Source organism: Microtus pennsylvanicus, chromosome 16, assembly GCF_037038515.1.
Source record: "Microtus pennsylvanicus isolate mMicPen1 chromosome 16, mMicPen1.hap1, whole genome shotgun sequence".
NCBI classification, from domain to species: Eukaryota; Metazoa; Chordata; class Mammalia; order Rodentia; family Cricetidae; genus Microtus; species Microtus pennsylvanicus.
The window spans coordinates 7,565,187-7,583,855 of NC_134594.1; the positions used below are offsets into that span (position 1 = coordinate 7,565,187).

Sequence of the window (18,669 nt, forward strand, 5' to 3'; positions counted from 1 at the left end):
CTGAGAAAAAAGGGGGGCAGTAAGATAAGCCAGTTTGAAAGTGGTCGTATAATAAGAAATCAGATTATATCCTAGAACATAGGAGTCTGCTGGTGACTCTAACATTCATTTTCATGAGGAGCACTGTTTTGTTACCAGATTGCCGCAGGAGAGAAGATCCCCTTGAGCCAGGAAGAAATCCCTCTGCGGGGCCACGCCTTTGAGGCTAGAATATACGCAGAGGACCCTGACAATAACTTCATGCCAGGGGCCGGACCGCTGGTTCACCTGTCCACCCCTCAGGCAGACATGTCTACAAGGATTGAAACTGGAGTACGGCAAGGTAACATTAAATGAGATCAAAGCATCAGTCTAATTGAACTCGCAATCAGTTACTTTTCTCTCAGGTGAGGCCAGACTATGGTGCCCAGACGGGGCTCAAACTCCTGCCTTTGCCTGCCAATAAGCTAGAATAATGTATCTCACCATAATACCCAGATTAGACTGCATTATCATTGCGTGTCTGTGTGTATTGTTGTTGCTGTTTTACATTTTATTTAATTATCTTGTGGGGTTTGGTGTACGTGTGCATGTGGAGGCCCTAGGACAACATATAGGAATGGTTTCTCTTACCTTGGGAGCTGAGAGTGGAAACAGGTTTCACGTGAGGGAGTCCAGCTTTGCCTTGACCTCTAAAGAGAAAAATGAAAGGAAGATAGGCCTGAGAAAACCAGGTGGTGTCACTGAATCACGTGATAAAGCCTGGTACTCTCCACGGCTAATCCTAAGGACAAGATGGGCAAGTTTTTAAGTCCATCTAATCCTTGGTTTCGGGGGGGGGGGGGGGGGAATAAAACGGCTCAGGGCACCTGCCGCGCAGGGCACCTGCCGCGCAGGGCACCTGCCGCGCAGGGTTGGTGAGCGTGTGCCTGAAGTGGCAGGACGTCCTGCTCTGGCCGCTTCATCCCTCAGGGCTGTGACATTGGCAGGTGACAGTGTCTCTCGATTCTAGGAGATGAGGTCTCGGTGCATTATGACCCCATGATCGCAAAGCTCGTGGTATGGGCTGAAGATCGCCCTTCGGCCCTGTCGAAACTGAGGTACAGCCTTCATCAGTACAACGTGAGTGAGCTGAGGCCAATGCCGACGTCCTTTGTCATCCCCAGAGGCTCTCGTTATCAGACATAAAACAGTTCCTCCCGGGGCTAGGCCCCACGGCCGAGTGTAGGTTCGAGTGCGCTTTGTTTCAGTCAGGAGGGAAAGGACTGCAGAGATAGACTGTTCACGTCAGCACACAGACTAGTGAAATCATAGTTGTCCGTCAGTCCGGCCAGCTGTATGAGTGAGTGCAGTCAGTTTTCTTAAAAAAAGTTATTCTTCGTTTTCATCAATTTGACAGTTTTTTTTCTGTATCACACTAATTTCCTTTTTAAATTATTTTACTTTTTAAACAATCTTTTTTACTTTAAATACCAATCGCAGTTCCCTCTCCCTCCCTTTTCCCCTCCCTCCACCTTTCCCCCACCCCACTCCCCATCCATTCCTCAGAGGGAGTGAGGTCTTCCATGGGAAGTCAGCAAAGTTGATCATATCACGTTGAGGCAGGACCAAGGCCCTCCTCCCTGTATCTAGGCTGAGCAAGGTATTCTTCAATAGAGAATGGGCTCCAAAAAACCAGTTTACACTAGAGATCAAAACTGGTTCCACTGCCAGTGGCCCCACAAACTGCCCAAGCCAAACAACTGTCACCCACATTCAGAGGGTCTAGTTCAGTCCTATGCTGATTCCCCTGCTGTCAGTCCAGAGTCAGATGTTTCTGTGGGTTACCCCCTCATAATCTTGACCCCTTTGCTCATATTATCGCTCCTCCCTCTCTACGACTGGACTCCAGGAGCTCGGCCCAGGCCTGTGGATCTCTGCATCTGCATCCATCAGGTACTGGATGAAGGTTTTATCCTGACAGTTAAGGCAGTCATCAGTCTGACGACAGAGGAAGGCCAGTTTAGGCTCCCTCTCCACTATTGCCTAGATTCTTAGCTGGGGTCGTCCTTGTAAATTCCCGGGGATTTCCCTAGTGCCAGGTTTCTCACTAGCCCCATAATGGCTCCCTCTATCAAGATATCTCTTTCCTTGCTCTTCCTCTCTGTTCTTCCCCCAACTTGAACTTCCAGTTCCTCATGTTCTCCTCCCCTCTCCGCTTCTTCCCTCCCCCGTCTCTTTCCCCTCTCCCTGTCCTGCCATCACATTAATTTTCTTAGTGCAGAAATCCCAAACACCTTAATTTCCCTTCATAGAAGGATTTATAACACATGATTTAAAATTATTGTGTTATTAACCTGCGTCAATTTCTGTGGCTCTCAGCACTGTGGTTCTACTTGCGATTTCTTCAGAGCCCCCATGTGGGGACATGCTTCTACCTCCCCTGTATAGCATCTTTATCTGCTGGCTGTCCTCAGCCCTGCTTACTTCCTGACTCTATTTCTAGTTGTCCCATTTAGAAAAGGACACTTTGATGTTCTCTGTCACCTTGGCCAGCCTCAGTCTCTGACACAGCCTTTAAACGCAGAGGCTGCATCTGTTTTTCCTCTCTCTGTCCCCAGAGCCTGTGTCAGATCCTGGCACCTACTGGATGATTGAGGGAATGCATTCATGGACCCAGAGCCATGGTTACCTTTATCTTTAGTCCCTTTATGTATCTGGGTGTTTGTTTGTTGTTGAGGAGCGGTAAACTAGGGTTGCTGTTATTCCTTTTTTTGAATTTTTATACCCATGAGTAAACTTTGGATTTAGTACTGGAAGGAAGTTCTTTGCAGACTATTATTCTAGTTCCCTCTCCAGTATACACTCGCGCCTGAATTTGCAGACGTTCTATTCTGTGGAATGTTCAAAACAACAACTCTCATCTCTTGAAAATACATTTCGTGTCTGTTTTAAAACATTCATCATTTTTCTAACCTGAGTCAGTTAAATGTTTAACCTGAGCCAATCAGACACCCCTGCTGCACCACGTCCTACATCTTGTTTCTCTTCTTTAGCTGGATTTTGAAGTGTGAGTCCAGATGTGCAGTGATAAATCTGGGGACAGTGACACCTTATTAGGTCACCGAGCAGATGCTTTTCTGAATATGTTGCTTTCCATATTCAGCAGGACCCGGGTTTGCTTCTCTCCCTAGATTGTCGGCTTGCGCACCAATGTGGACTTCCTCCTCCGGCTGTCTGGCCACCCAGAGTTCGAAGCTGGAAATGTACACACTGACTTCATCCCTCAACACCACAAGACACTGCTGCCCACTCACAGCGTCATAGCCAACGAGGCCGTGTGCCAGGCAGCTCTGGGGCTCATCCTCAAAGAGAAAGCTATGACCAGCGCTTTCAAACTGCACACCCAAGGTACAGAGCACACCTCTTCCCTCGCTGTGTCCTCTGAACCAGCAGGCACGTGCTTCTCTTTCTGTGCTTCATTCTTGCCTTTTCTGCTGCCAGTGACTGATCCAATTACTGCAGATGTTTTTTTTTTTTTTTTAGATTTATTTATTTATTATGTATACAACATTCTGCCTTGATGTATGCCCGCACGCCAGAGGAGGGCGCCAGATCTCAGTACAGATGGTTGTGAGCCACCACGTGGTTGCTGGGAATTGAACTCAGGACCTCTGGAAGAGCAGCCAGTGCTCCTAACCTCTGAGCCATCTCTCCAGCCCCCAACTGCAGATGTTTTTCAGTGTGGAAAAGAACTCTCCATATATCCCAAGTGCACACGTAAGCACTGTTGAGTGCAGTGGATGTAGCTCAACTAATGCCCATTTAACACTGTGGCAACTGGTCTCCTTCTACCAAATGTTAGTTCTTTCTGTCTCGTTCTGAGCTCTGGTGACTTTATGCATCCACCACCCCTTGTGGCTTGTGCCCACCGCACCTACGGCAGTGCCCGTGTGCCCGCCGTACCTACGGCAGTGCCCGTGTGCCCGCCGTACCTACGGCACTGCCCTTGTCGCCCAGAGTCTAGGCCACAGGAGATCGAGTCCTTTCCGCTAGCCATATTTCATTACTGTGTTTTTTTTCTCTGTCCTGTAATTCAGTTTCTGTCTGGATAGAGATTTGGGTCCTTGAGGCTGTCAGAGAATGCACTGTGGAAGGGTCTGTTCTAGTTACCACACAGGCTTTCTTCCTCCAGCATGCTGTAGGTGCTTGCCCGACCTCTTCCTGGCAACTGCTTATCCCACAGGCCAGCATATTATAGCCTCAGTCAGATCTGCATTGAAAGGTTCCCCCCACCCAAAAAACTAATACAAAGTCTGCATTCTCAAACTTGCCTCCCCCCTAACCCCAGTATTTACTCAGGATGTTAAACGTTGTATTAAACGTAATTGTAATGGTAAAAATAAAACAGCACCATTCCCCAAGGGGCAGCAGCAGGCAATGAGCCATGAGGCTGGTGAGAGACTTAGGAGGGTCAGCCAGTCCCATGAGGAGTGGGTGAGAGACAGAGACCCATAGTCACACCATGCAGAGAAAGTGGGTATTTACTTAGTGTGTTATGGAAGGGAAGGGGAAAGGAGAGAGGGAGGGAGAAGGGGGAGAGGAGAGAGAGAGAGAAATAGATGAGGGGAGAGGAGAGGAGAGAAGGTACCTCTTCGGGAGAGATGGAAAGGAAGCAGAAGGAAGATCTGCTTGCCTTGGGGGAAGGGGAGGGGAATGGGCGGGGCTTGTCTCTTAAAGGAACTGGACAGACTGGCCTCAAACTCAGAGAGATCCACCTGCCTCTGCCTCCCGAATGCTGAGATTAAAGGTGTGCGCCACCACCGCATGGCAGATTAAGCATAATTTTAAGTCTGTTTGTCTTTTATTGTTAGAATTATTATATTAAATGTTTGTGTTTAGTTTATTTGTGGTTTATGTATATGGGTGTTTTGCCTGTATCTGGGTCTGTGCTCCATATGCATGCAGTACTCATCAGGGCCAGAAGAGGGCATCAGATTCCCTAGGACCAGACTTAATGGATGTAAACCTCCCTTTACTGGGAATCAAGCCTGGGCCCTGTGGAAGAGTAGCAGGTGCTGTTAACCACTAAGCCAGTTCTTAAGCCCCAGGGTCACTCTATGTTCCTGCCTACTGTAGTATTGCTGTTAGCATCTTTGATTTTAGATTTTTTTCAAGATCATTGTATTGAAAGCTTAAAGAATACAACTATATCTTTAGATTTGTTTGCTGTTTCCACTTTGTTCCCTTACTCTTTAAATTTATAAGTGTCGCAGTTGCAGGCTCCACGCTAGAAAGCTTCAGTTTAGTTCCAGCCTCTGGGTGTATCCAGCAGAGCTAGTCCACCTCAGCACATAGCGCTGGGCCAGAGACACGGAGACCCAGAGCAAGGGTAGAGACTGGAGCAGGATGAGGGCTGGGCCAGAGACACGGAGACCCAGAGCACGGGTAGAGACCCGGGCAGGACGAGGGCTGGGCCAGAGACACGGAGACCCAGAGCACGGGTAGAGACTGGAGCAGGATGAGGGCTGGGCCAGTGACATGGAGACCCAGAGCACGGGTAGAGACCCGGGCAGGACGAGGGCTGGGCCAGAGACACGGAGACCCAGAGCAAGGGTAGAGACCGGGGCAAGACGAGGGCTGGGCCAGTGACACGGAGACCCAGAGCACGGGTAGAGACCCGGGCAGGACGAGGGCTGGGCCAGAGACACGGAGACCCAGAGCACGGGTAGAGACCCGGGCAGGACGAGGGCTGGGCCAGTGACACGGAGACCCAGAGCAAGGGTAGAGACCGGGGCAGGACGAGGGCTGGGCCAGTGACACGGAGACCCAGAGCAAGAGTAGAGACTGGGGCAGGGCGAGAGCTGGCTTACAGACACTCAGATTCACCCATAGAAGCTGGGACTTTTCATAGTAAGTCCCTGAGATATAAATCAGGGTATCTTCCTTAAATTTAAAATAGTCAGAGCTGAGCTGCCAATTGAGGACCCAGGGTTTATCTTCGCTTTTGTAGAGTATGCATTTTTGGGGGCTCGATACTTGTAATTTTGTTGTTGCGTTTTAAATTTTTTCTAGATCAATTCTCTCCGTTTTCATTCAGCAGTGGGAGAAGACTGAATATCTCTTACACCAGAAACATGACTCTGAGAGCTGGTAAAACTGGTGAGTAGCGTTCCATCATGAGAGAATACAGTGTAGAAACACAGCACCTTAAACCAAAACCGCCTGCAGCCCGGTCACGCTCAGTCAGCTCTTGGAGTTGATTGGCTCAGGGTCACTGGTTAATGGTGTACATTTTCTCCCCATTTCTGTGCTGTTAAGTGTTCTGAAAATATTCTGTAAAACATACTTAGCAAACAACTGAAGCAGAATGTGACAAAGTATTCTGAGGAGCCCGGGGCAAGGCCTGAGGCACGGGTTCTGAGGAGCCCGGGGCAAGGCCTTTCTCCTTGGCTCTTTGTTCTCTGTATTGCTTGCAGGTTTTCCGCTCTTAGAACACTGCTTTTAGATAAGAAAACAGTGGTCACCCATTGCTCAGGCCATGCCTTGAGATCCACGTGGAATGGGTCACCAGAGCTGTCACTTAGTATGTGTCTCATCACATGAGCACCTGTCTTCACAACAATTTATAAGGAACTAAGGCGTCACTGCTCATGTTCGGATGCTGAAGCTAAAGCTGGGAAAGCCAGCCAGGGCACGGTATTATGATGCCCGCTCTTTTGATACCGACTCCATGGTTTTTCTTTCTTTCTTTCTTTCTTTCTTTTTTTTTTTTTTTTTTTTGGTTTTTCGAGATACTTTTTATTTGGGTAGTTTTGTTTTGGTTTTTAATTTTTTAACTGTACTACTTAGGGAAGGCTCAAAGTAAAGACTAACTCACTTTAAAGTTAGAAGCTGGTGGCACCTAAGGCAGAAAGTGGTTAATAAATCATGACCAGGCAGGATCCAGAGGGTCATAATCCCATGACAGCCAGTGACCGTCCCTTCTGCTACAGGATAGTCAGCATGAGAAGCCAGGGTAGGCAAAGTAGGCTGGATATAGGACGTGAGATAGCCTTGAGCTATGGCAGCTCTCTGAAAAAGCAGGCCTTCTCGTTGGAGTAGCTCCCTGCCCACAGACCAGTAGTCTTCTCTGAGGAGAGCATGACCTTTTGACTCTAGATATCACAGCCCTCACTATTGTGTGGGAAACAGAGTGACTGCATTGTGGTATCATGCCACCCTCAGCCTAGATGGATGCTGCTAGAACCACACTGGCTGATCTCCAGCCTCCACAAAGGAAGTTTGCAGGCACGCCTCTACTCCGCAGCATAACTGGTTGCCTGTGCGTCCTGGGCGGGGTGGCGGGGGGTTTAACTCATATCACCCTGTAAAGCAGCCTCCAGAATCTGAGCATGTCTTATTAGCAACTCCTGCATGCTGAATGCATGCAGCAGTCAGGAAGATTGCAGTGGCCTTTGCAAACTAAATTAAACAGACAAATCCCACGGTCTACTGTAATTCAGACGACGCAACTGTGCTATTTGGCGTGGGTCTTCATTAAACCACTGAGGAGTATTTTGAATCATGCTGAGTTTTATTCAAATTAAAAATGTTTTAAGTTACAAATGAGTAAGTATGTAACTGGAAAGCCAGCATGACTGCTGTTCCACAAAGACAGTCTGATTCCGACGGCGGCTCACTGCGAGTGTTCTCAGAGACTGCTGATGAGCAGTGACCAGGAGAGTGTGCCAGGCAGGAAGCCCCAACACACTTACAAGTCTAAAGGAAAACCAGTTTTCAGTTTTCTTAATGAAAATGAGCGAGTGTTTCAATAGTTTTGTTTATGAATTTTTATATATTATCTTGTTGCTATTGGCCGTGTTCCACAGAACCCCATGTTGGTTCTCAGTAGTAATAATAATAGCTCAAATTTATTGAATGTTCTCAGATACAGTGTTATACATTTCCCAGAGATTATCTCATTTGCATTTTTCAGAACAGGCCAATAAGATTCTTGCTATTATCAGTGCCACCTTTATTATCAACAACTAGTCTTTCTTGGCCAAGGGCAAAGCTCGGATATCAGTTAATTTTCCAAAGGTCATAGAAAAATAATTCAAGCCAGGGTTCGACCCCACATCCTGAGGAATGTGTACTTACGTAACGCTACACCCTGCTAAATTGCCATGCCTTATTAAATGTGTAACAAGCTGTTTAAGATTCTCTGGTAGGAAACAAAATAACTGGGGCAGGGAATAACAATTCACTCTGTGAAATTATAATCAAACCTTTACTATAATTCTACTTGCATCTATGACACTTAAACACTTTGAATGTTTTGTAATGGGAAGAAAATTGATCTGGTATAATTGGAGGCATTTTCTTTAAAAAATGTAAGGCATGTTTATAATATAGAGGGTGGAGAATTTTTACCCACCCAGCATGTGTGTGTGTGTTCATGTTCATGCGTATGTGTGTAAGATTTTGCTATTAGGAGTGTATATGGGTGTTGGAGCACTTGAAGGTGGAGGCCTTAGTGTTTTGGTGAGCAGTTTCAGTTTTTTAGTGTTTTTTTTTTGTTGTTGTTGTTCATTTTGGGGTTGTTTTTTTTTTTTGAGAGAAAAGTTTCTCATAAATTGGGGTAAAGAGAGAATCGTAAGTGTTTTATAGTTTATAGTAGAAGTCTATTTATGTTCAAAAGAGTGAGTTCAGAGACCTAAACAGACGCTCCCCAAGGACTGTGAACCTGCTGTAAATAGGAGTATGGGGAAGGAGCATCCCTGAGCCAAGAGGCATCTGGAAATATCAACTGGACCATTTTCCCCTTTGCTCAGAGCTGAGCCACACACAGGAAGAAAACAAAGCTGAGAGCTTTGGACCTTACATATTATGAATTTAAATTTTTTAAAGAAAATGCCTCCAATTACAACAGATCAATTTTCTTCCCATTACAAAACATTCAAAGTGTTTAAAGTGTCATAGATGGAAGTAGAATTATAGTCAAGGTTTGATTATAATTTCACAGAGTGAATTGTTATTCCCTGCCCCAGTTATTTTGTTTCCTACCAGAGAATCTTAAACAGCTTGTTACACATTTAATAAGGCATGGCAATTTAGCAGGGTGTAGTGTGATATTAGCATACATTCCTCAGTATGTGGAGTCTGACTCTGGCTTGAATTATTTTTGTAATTCAAAATTCCTGGTAATTGCAAATTACCAGGAAAGTAACTTGAATATGGAAATGAGAGGGTTGAGATGGGAAGCAGGAAGGGCCCCAAGTGGCCCTCAGAGCCAGTCAGCCTGGGTCAAGAAGAGTATCGGGAAGGCAGGGACGAGACTCCGGACAGATTCTGGAAGGAAAGAACTTGACAGCCAAGTGCTGCCCACTGGACATGGAAGGGATAGCATAAGGCGAGGGTGAAATGCATCACACCGGATGACAGATCAGCTGTGCCCGTCTGGAGCTTGAGTCGGGAGGGACAGTGCTGGAACAAAGATGTTCATTTCAGTGCCAGCGGGACCCAGCTGGGCATAACTGATCAGGGTCCTGGAGGACATCAAGATGAAAACACCCAAGTTGGCAGCATCCGATGATGGCCAGGACACCCGGTCCATGAAATGATGTTAATGTGTACAGCTCTGATCACAAAAATGCTTGTTGCTGGGAATTGAACCCAGAGCCTTGTAGATACTGCACCAAAACACCCACATAAAACTGATTTCCAACTTGGAGAATGGTCTTCACCCAATCCCATATTCATGTACACCTTGAATAATTCCTTACATTCTTATGGTCTGGTGCAGTTTTAAAGCACTTTCGCCTTTACTTTGTCGTTGCTAGCATTCCCATACTTAGTGGCGGACCGTGAAGGAACAAGGAGAGAGTAGCTGAGTCAAGACCACAGAGGTAGTCAGATGGGAGATTTGGGTCTCAAAGCAGACCTTCTCTGGTCTGATGCTGGTTGACAGCATTTTCTGACTATCACTGCAGCTTTTTGTGTACAGGTGAAAATATGTCAAATATTCAAAGTCCATTTTCAAAAGAGAAAGGTTTGCCAATCCACCTGTGCTGAACCCGATCAGAGACTTTGCTAAGAAAAACATTGTATCCCCTGGAGTTAAGATGTTGCCTTTTCTTGGACTAGCTAAGTAACTTAGAGCTGAGAGGGAGAATTTTGTCATCTCCATTGTTTACATAATGTCTTTTTTTTTTCCTTCAATTTCCTCCTTGTTCCATAAAGATACAGTCATAGCTGTGACGTATAACCGTGATGGGTCATATGACATGCAGGTAAGCCTTGTTGGTTCTGGTCTGTAGCTCAGAGCCAAAGCCTATCTTTCTCATTCTAAGTAGGGTTGATTTTCATTCTCAAATTCCCCTTAAGCCTTTGACCATTGTGACTGTAATGAGAATGTCATGTGCTTTTATTTCAGAGCAGTTTGAGGCACTCACCCTGTATTGTTTCCAACTTGTTTACTAGGTTTGGCTATGATTTCCTTAAGCATAAAAACCTAGCAAAAAAAAAAATAGCCTTGGAGCTGGAGAGATGCCTCAGCTGGTAAGGGCTAGGCTCACAACCAAAAATAGAAGAATAGCCTTGAACTAAACAGCTCATAAGCCCCTCAGGTATGTGCACACATTTCACCAAAATAGCAGCACTTGGATTTTTGGGCTTAGAAATCCTATACACACTTAAAAATTATTGATAGGTCAGATGTGCAAAGAACTATTAGAAAACTTAAGAAAATTAGGCGGACAGTGTAGTTGCACAGACACCTTCGTGTTGCTGTGGAACCATAGCTCCCACCCCTCAACAGATCAAACCAAAAACTCCCCTATCTCGGCCCTCTATTTTTTTACAATTTCTATCATAAATACAATGTATTGTGAACACCTCTTCCATTGCCCTCTCTTATTCCTCCCCCATCCACAAGACTTCCTTCTTCCCACTAGTCCCCTCCAACTGTCCTGGCTTCATTTTAATCCACTGAGTTAGTTAGGGTTGCTTATGAAAGCATGGGTGGAGAGCTATTTGTCCACCCATAGGCAACTCACCGCTGCTTACACCACTTAAGAAAATGATGCTCCTTTCCCAGCAACCATTAACTGCCAATCGCTCCCTCCCTCTTCCTCCTCTTCCTCCCCTGGAAGGCCTGGGAACTCGTGGGCCTCTCTCCATCCATGACAAAATGTTGAAGAGACCAGGATTATGCGGGCCTTGTGCAGGTGCCGCTGTTGCACAAATTCCACCAGGAGCGGCTGCGCAGTAGTTCTGCAAAGTCACTTAGTTTTTTACGTACATGTCCAAAAGTAGAGTTGCTGTATCATGCACTAATTCTGTTTTTCATTTTTGGGGAACTGGAGCAGTGGCGGCGTTCTGCATTCTCACCAGAGTGCCACAACGTTTTCTGTGCCCTGGCCACGGGGCTTTCACCCCATCTTGTTTAATAACAACCATCCTCATGGGTACAAGTGGTCAGGTGTTGAAGCTCTGATTTTTAGATGACTTAAGGATGATGGTTTTTTGTTTGTTTGTTTTTAGTTACTTGCTGGCCATTGGTATGTCTTCTTGGGAGAAGTCTCTCTCTCTGACTTTTGTGTATCTATATTTTAATGCAGTTATTTTGTTGTTGTTTTTGAGTTGTGGGAAAACTACAAAAAATATAAAATCTAATATCACACAAGTACTCAATGCATTAACCATTGTGTTACATTCTCACAAGTCCAATGGCTTCTAGAGACTTCTGCTCAATACTCAAGAGGGGAAAATGCTTTAAAAGGCAGATAGCATCTTGGTCTTATTATGAAAAGGTTGATTTTGCAGTTTCTCTAAATGGCTGTTGGAAAACGCTAGGAATCTACATCATGTAGCTTCAGGGTAAAGCTTAGGCTAGCCCTTAATTAAAATAAGTCTGTTTGCAAAATGAAATGCTAAGAAGGTTCTTACTGTTATTTATTCTTTTATGTCGGTCTCACTCATGAATAAATTCAGAGAACAATTCACAGAAGTCGGTACTCTGTTTCCTGTGAGTCCTGGAAATCAAACATGAAACTCAGGTCATCAGGCACCGTACACTAAACCATCTTGCCTAGCTCCTAAAGAAGGTGTTAAAATTTTGGCACTGAGCTACAAGTTCAGTAAATATATCACGTTTAATAAGAACTGAATGATTTCAAATTCTGAATGGATTTCCCAGTTACATGTGTTAGACCTCCCAGCGCTTTGAGACCCAGCAGTTTTCTCTGTCTCCGCACCAGCCGCGGGAAGTCACCCACTTTGATGCATGCACCATGCTTCCTTCATATTGGCGCCTCTGCTTTGGGACCCTTTCTTGTTCCTTGATTAGTAAATTGACAGTTGTCCAGTTGGTTTATGGGAATAAATGTACATTTGTGAATTTTTAGACAAAACTTTTATACCCTGAGATTTCACAGATATTCAAATAGCTGTTTTAGTAGCTTGCAGGGTGGAGTAAATGTCATGTTTGACTTCAGGGAGATGAGAATTAATACAACTTCTGCCACGCGACCCACTTCACTTTAGCCCAAACAGCATATTCACAAAGAATAGACAGACTCTATTCTAATATGATAGGAACTGAAAAGGAAAACATGGATTTTCTGTGTGTGAGGGAAGTTTTCTCTTGCGTGTAATTCAAGAGAACACTCTTGGAAACAGGAAAATGTATCCCATTGCCAACGGCCTTGAGACCTAAGTTCTCTTCTGACACAGCCTCTGTGAACAGGACAACCGTAACCAGGTCCTGTCCTTTCACCTGACAGCCCAAACCCGTGGAGTCAGCCTTGTGTGGAGGAATGCCCTCTCTGCGGCCTAGCTCCGCTTTCTGTCACTGCTGACCTCGGCACAGGGAAACCGCGTTAACTTAAGAACTCAGAAATGAATCCCAGCATGTAATATAGCCAGGGGAATTGGATAATTTTGTTTGGTTTCTACTTATTTATTTGTATTTTGAACTATATATATGTAGAGGGTAGGGGTATGTGCATCTGGGTGAAGTTACCTGAAAAGAACAGAAGAGGGCATCGGAGCCCCTGGAGCTGGAGTTACAGGAGACTGAGCTGATGACATTGGTGCAGGGAACCGAACTCAGGTCCCGTAAGAGCTGCATACTCTCGGCACTGCTAAGCCATCTCTGTAGCCTTTTGGTGTGTACTTTTATTTGACATTTTTATGCTGCTCCTTCCATCCTTAAATGAACTTCTTCTGTGGCATTATGCTGATATGGATAACATATATAGTTTTTATTTTCTTTTAATTATCTTACAGCTGTTTGTATTTAAATGTTCTGGTTAGGATCTCGGGGTGGGGTTCTTCATGGTTCCTTGAAAAATACACCTTTGAAACTGCTAATAATAAAGACACTGTGGTTTTAGTAACTCTACATAGTCATTTACTTTAAAGACTTTTTTTTTTCAGATTGGAGATCAGACCTACCGAGTCCTTGGTGATCTTTGCAGTGAGGGAGGCTGCACCTACTTGAAGTCTTCTGTTAACGGAGTAGCCAGTAAATCCAAGTTCATCGTCCTGGACAACACCATCTATTTGTTTTCCATGGTGATGTCTCACTCTTGTCTTGTTTTGATGAGGTTTTAGTCTGCAGCCCAAGCTGGGCTAGGACTCACGGCAATCCTTCTGCCGTAGTTTCCCAAGTGTAGGATTAGGTGTAGGTTACCATGTCTGGGTTTGATGATGTCCCTCTCAGAGTTGGGATGGAATTGATTAACCAGAAGCATTCATGTCCGCCACTGAGATCATGTTTCCCCCTCTGTATTTCTTTGCCATAGTCCTAGGTTTCTAGTTCCATTTATCTGTTTTGTTCTCACAGAGTCTCATTGTTAGACATGACAGTTTTCTTCTCTGAATTCAGAAATGGAGCTTGCACTCTCCTTGAGAGGCTCTGCCCTCAGTGCTGGCATTCTTTACCCGGACTCGTTCCCCTGACACTTGGAATCTGGGGTGGGGGAGAGGTGACCACTGGGAAAGCAGTCTGGACCAGATGGGTTAGTGGTGATGGCTTGGCATTCAGAAGAGAGCCAGAGCAAGCTTGGCTTCGGTGTAGAGCCTGATGACCAGTGAGTCCTCAGCTTCTGGGCAATGGAGAGTAGACTTTTCGTCAGAGACATGGGGCCACATCAAGAGGAGAGTAGACTGTCCATCATCAGAAATGGGGCCATGGAGAGTAGACTGTCCATCATCAGAGATGGGGCCATGGAGAGTAGACTGTCCATCATCAGAGAGATGGGGCCATATCAAGACTACAATGTTCATGGTGAAATGGCTTTACTTCTTACTGTAGAGTATCTTCCCTATGGTAAGGATGCTACTAACAATCACTTCTAGAAGCATCCATCATGTCATCTATAGTCCTGTCCTTTAATTCTCAGTCCCTGGTTAGGCATCTGTACCATTACCTCTGTGTCATAGGAGATGAGACCGAGTGAGGCTTAGTGGCCTTAGGTCACCAGGCTTCATTAGAACCCGGGGGTTGGTGGCACCTAATTCTCACTAGTAGCTTGAAAGCTGTCGATCCCTCAGGTGTACTTGTAAAAATAAAGAGATGAGACCTTGATTCTATGTTCATTGTTTTGTATAGGAAGGCAGCATTGAAATTGGCATTCCGGTACCCAAGTATTTGTCTTCCATGAGCTCGGAAGGAACTCAGGGCGGTGCCATCGCTCCTATGACCGGAACCATTGAAAAGGTGACAATCAGGGGCCACTGATACAATGATGCCGGAAACGGCTAGGAAATGTCTTTTTGGAGTTGGGTGTTTCCTTTCTTTCTCTATTCTTTACCCTCCTAAATTTTGCTCTTTGGAAAGCACTCACTTAAAGAAAGTAAGAAGACTGAAGTATAGTGGTTCAATTGTCAGTGTACATACAAGTACCTGTTTTTTTTATAAAGATTACTGTGGTTTTGTTCTGGGGTGTGTGTGCATGTGTGTGCTACATGTATGGGCCTGAGTTCAAATCTAGAGCCTCAGACATGTTGAGAACTCTATACCCAAGCTCCACCCCACTACTTCTGGGGGAGGGTTGTTTGTTTCCTAATTTTAATTTTGTTTATGTGTGGGGGTGCATGCATGTCTGTGCCCCACGTGTGTATAGTGCTCACAGAGGCAGGAGAGGGTATCGGCCACGGCAAATTGAGGCATAAGGGTCACCTGAATTTGAGCCCAGCCTACACAGCAAACATAGCAGGCCTCTGTCACAACAGAAGTGCAGTTAATGCTGACTGGAGAGTATAGCTCAGGGGGGGCTCAGCGGCAGAGCCGGTGCGCAGCCTCTCGGGGGCTCAGCGGCAAAGCCGGTGCCGGACTTGGCTCCAATCTCCAGGGCTAAGGAAAAGAAAGAGAGCTAGGTAGGAGGGTGAATTAAAGCGCATTTTTCCTTTTCAGTGTCATGTATCCCAGGCTGCTCTTGAACTCCTGGGCCAAGGTGGTCCTTCTCAGGTGCCACCACACCCGACTCGGAATGTAGTTTTAAGAATGAAAATGGAGTGTTCACCAAAGATTATCTAAAGTCGGTGTTGTAATGTGAAGTTTAACATCATACAGTTTTGTCTTGAAATAATGACATTTCGGCTATGTGTTACAATGAGTTTGGAAGGCTGGTATTGGGGGATCCACGTGGCTCAGGGTGGGGTACAGCTTGGAGAGGAAGCTGTTTTTGTGGTTTTGAGACAGAGTTTCATTATGTAGCCGGGCTGCGCTCAGACTTGGAGCACTGGTCTTGCATAAGCACACACCTCCACAGCCAGCAAACCACGTGGTCCGAGCAGTCTACGCATAGTGCAGGGGCATTCGCTCTCTTAGCCCACTTGACTTCCCTACTCCGAGGAATTGAAACTATGTAAGTTCATTCTTCAAGGTTCTGGAGGTTGGGAAAATCTCAGATCACTGGCTGGTGAGAAGCCTGCTTCTTGGTGTTGCGGTGGACACACCATCTCCTCCCAGTGTCCCCACATGGTCGAAGGGCACAGGACCTCTCGAGCGAGAGAGGGAGAGGGAGAGGGAGAGGGAGAGGGAGAGGGAAAGAGAGAGAGAGAGAGAGAGAGAGAGAGAGAGAGAGAGAGAGAGAGAGAGAGAATAGTTATTTAGTCTCCCACTGTTTTCCACTGTGTGTTCACTCAAGCCTCCCACAGTGAGGGATGCCTGCAGAGAATGTTCGTCTTCCATCTGAAGATGGGCACACAGTGGCTTTGGGAGGCTGTACTGAAGAAGTGTCACCAATGACTGGGTGATCTTTGGAGCATCCAGAGATGCTTGTTGCCTATGACTGAGATCTAACTCTCCCGGTGATGCCTTTATAGACTGTTTGGTAACTATTAACTAAGGAGCACTTGGCCTATACACACTCATTAGTCTTGTAGAACTGGAGAAAGGGGTATCTTTTGGTGTTGTGAGAACTATTTACACATTTGTAACACAAACTAGAGAAGTGGTCAAGAGCCTCATCCTCTCCTAGGAGACATTTACGGGTATCCGTCTTTGCCTGTGTCATTTATGTGTGCATTTTCCTGTATCAGACATCCAGGTCTGTCCTGATTATATTTATGAAAAATAAAACAGCAGCACCAAGTTATGTAAAACCCATTGATCTGAATCAGACAAAGCTAGGTCATAACCAAGAGACTAAGCATATGCAGTCAACAGCACTAGCAATGCTGGGTGGACCTGGTGGTCTCCAGTGTACCTGCTACATCTGCCCTTGGCAAACACACAGACATGTGGGTATGTGCTTCTGTTCCATTTGTTTACATACCAATTCTGGAGAGCAAGAAGGACCTGCGTTCTAATGCATCCCTCAATCTCTAGGTGTTCGTGAAAGCTGGAGACAGAGTAAAAGCCGGAGACTCTCTGATGGTTATGATCGCCATGAAGATGGAGGTAGGTGGAATCCCAAGTCCAGGTGCTGAGTAAGCCTTGAGAGCAGCCTGGCCTAGATGTTCTTTGCTTTATTTGACGGGTAATAATATTTTAAATACTAAGTGTCAGGAACTGGCTAAGTATTAATCTCAAGAAGCTAAAGCAACCATCTTTCTGGTAAATACATTTTTGTCTTGTGAAGCCCTCCCTGCCTTTGTAAACTTACTGAAGTATCCTCACTGAACACTCCCTGTCGCTCTTTCCTGTTGAATTACAGTGACAAGTGTTGGTTAGACTGTAGGCCAGCAGCTCCTGGCCCTAGGCAAATACTACATTCACTCTGGAAGCTTTATAGACCTGCTTCTGGAGACAAATTGAACTGGGACCTCCAGCAGGAAGGCCTAGTTGCAGTGCTGGGATTGATCCCAGAGCTCTGCAGCTAGTGGGGTACACTCACTGGCACCCCAAGTCCTAGTACTTCATGTAAGCTTCTCACATGAAAGTGTTGTGTACAGCCTGGTTGAGATTGCTCATTAGACCAGAGATTCCGGGTCACATCCTTGATGGTGTTACTGCGCAATCGTAAAAGTGTTTCCATTTTCTCTGTGGATGGGGTGTGTATAAGCAAACTGAGAAACGACACAGCATTGAAGGTATTAGCTGTGTTTTCATTTTTTTTCTCCCTCTCCTGGCCCCCGCTGACATGACTACCATGGTTTTTTGTGTCTCTACAGCATACCATAAAAGCTCCAAAGGATGGCAAGATAAGAAAGGTGTTCTTCAAAGAAGGGGCCCAGGCCAACAGACATGCACCTTTAGTGGAGTTCGAGGAGGAGGAGTCAGACTAACGCACGCCATAATGAACTGTGTCCATCACAGAGAGCCGGCCGCACAGCGTCTTAGCTGCCTGGATACAGCAAGTGCCTCTTCAATCTAAATCCCGGAAAGAGGAGCTTTATTAAATAAGATGATGGGATTGGATGAAAGCCCTTTCGTACTCACAAGTTATCTCAAAAGGTTTCTTAGAAATAAAACTGAGCTGTATTTTTTTTTTAATTTTGGGAACTAAAGTTTGCCTTAAATCTTACATGTTTACTCTTTTGAGAATGGGGTAGAGGGCAGCTTGATCTAAAGAGGAGGCAGAAGGGAATGCCATGGAAATGAATGGCTTTCCAGTTACCCTGATGAAAACATAGAAACGTCCTTCAGAGGCAGGGTCCCGAGCTGAACTCAACCAAGGGTAACCTTGTGTTTGGAACGTTTCTCTTTAGAATCTTCTGCCTTTATTGTATTTGTGGGGAGCCTGGGGAACCCCGAGTGAGTGAAAGTCTTGACTAAATGTGTGTTGTTGACCTGGGCACAGCCAGGTCAAGGACCTTAGCCTTCGACTCAAGGAAAATGGCACTCTCTCGCCCAACTTGAGATTCCCCTTGGGGGGGGGTGTAGGGAGTGAGGCTCAAAGGAATTTTTGTTTCCTGTGCAGTATATTGATCCTGTGTGCAAAACTGTCCACCATAGCCTTCTACCTGGGGTAGGAGGTCCTTCTGTTTATGTGTTGCCTTCATTGGTTAAAGAATAAAGAAACTGCCTTGGCTTTTTGATAAAGCAGAACTTAGGTAGGCGGGGAAGACAGAACTGAATGCTGGGAAGAAGAAAGCAGAGTGAGAGACGCCATGGATCCTCCACCTGAGATGAACACTGGTTAGAATCTTTTCCGGTAAACCACTGCCATGTGGCAACATACAGATTAATAGAAATGGGTTAAATCAAGATGTGAGAGTTAGCCAATAAGAGGCTAGAGATAATGGGCCAAGCAATGATTTAATTAATATAATTTC

At 45.6% G+C, this 18,669-nt stretch overlaps 1 protein-coding gene across 2 annotated transcripts in view; it reads left to right on the forward strand.

The window, feature by feature from the left end:
* Mccc1 (methylcrotonyl-CoA carboxylase subunit 1) overlaps positions 1 to 18,436 on the forward strand; it is a 41,758-nt gene extending 23,322 nt beyond the window's left edge. The window contains exons 11-19 of one of the 2 annotated variants that reach the window (XM_075950379.1): positions 139 to 322; positions 992 to 1,101; positions 3,153 to 3,369; positions 6,034 to 6,120; positions 10,183 to 10,232; positions 13,381 to 13,518; positions 14,558 to 14,665; positions 16,781 to 16,852; positions 17,566 to 18,436. In XM_075950379.1, coding sequence (XP_075806494.1) covers positions 139 to 322; positions 992 to 1,101; positions 3,153 to 3,369; positions 6,034 to 6,120; positions 10,183 to 10,232; positions 13,381 to 13,518; positions 14,558 to 14,665; positions 16,781 to 16,852; positions 17,566 to 17,679 — 1,080 coding nt within the window. In that variant the 3' untranslated portion in view covers positions 17,680 to 18,436. The remainder of the gene's footprint in view (positions 1 to 138; positions 323 to 991; positions 1,102 to 3,152; positions 3,370 to 6,033; positions 6,121 to 10,182; positions 10,233 to 13,380; positions 13,519 to 14,557; positions 14,666 to 16,780; positions 16,853 to 17,565) is intronic. The other variant, XM_075950380.1, reaches the window with a different exon arrangement.
* Positions 18,437 to 18,669: the final 233 nt, after the last annotated feature.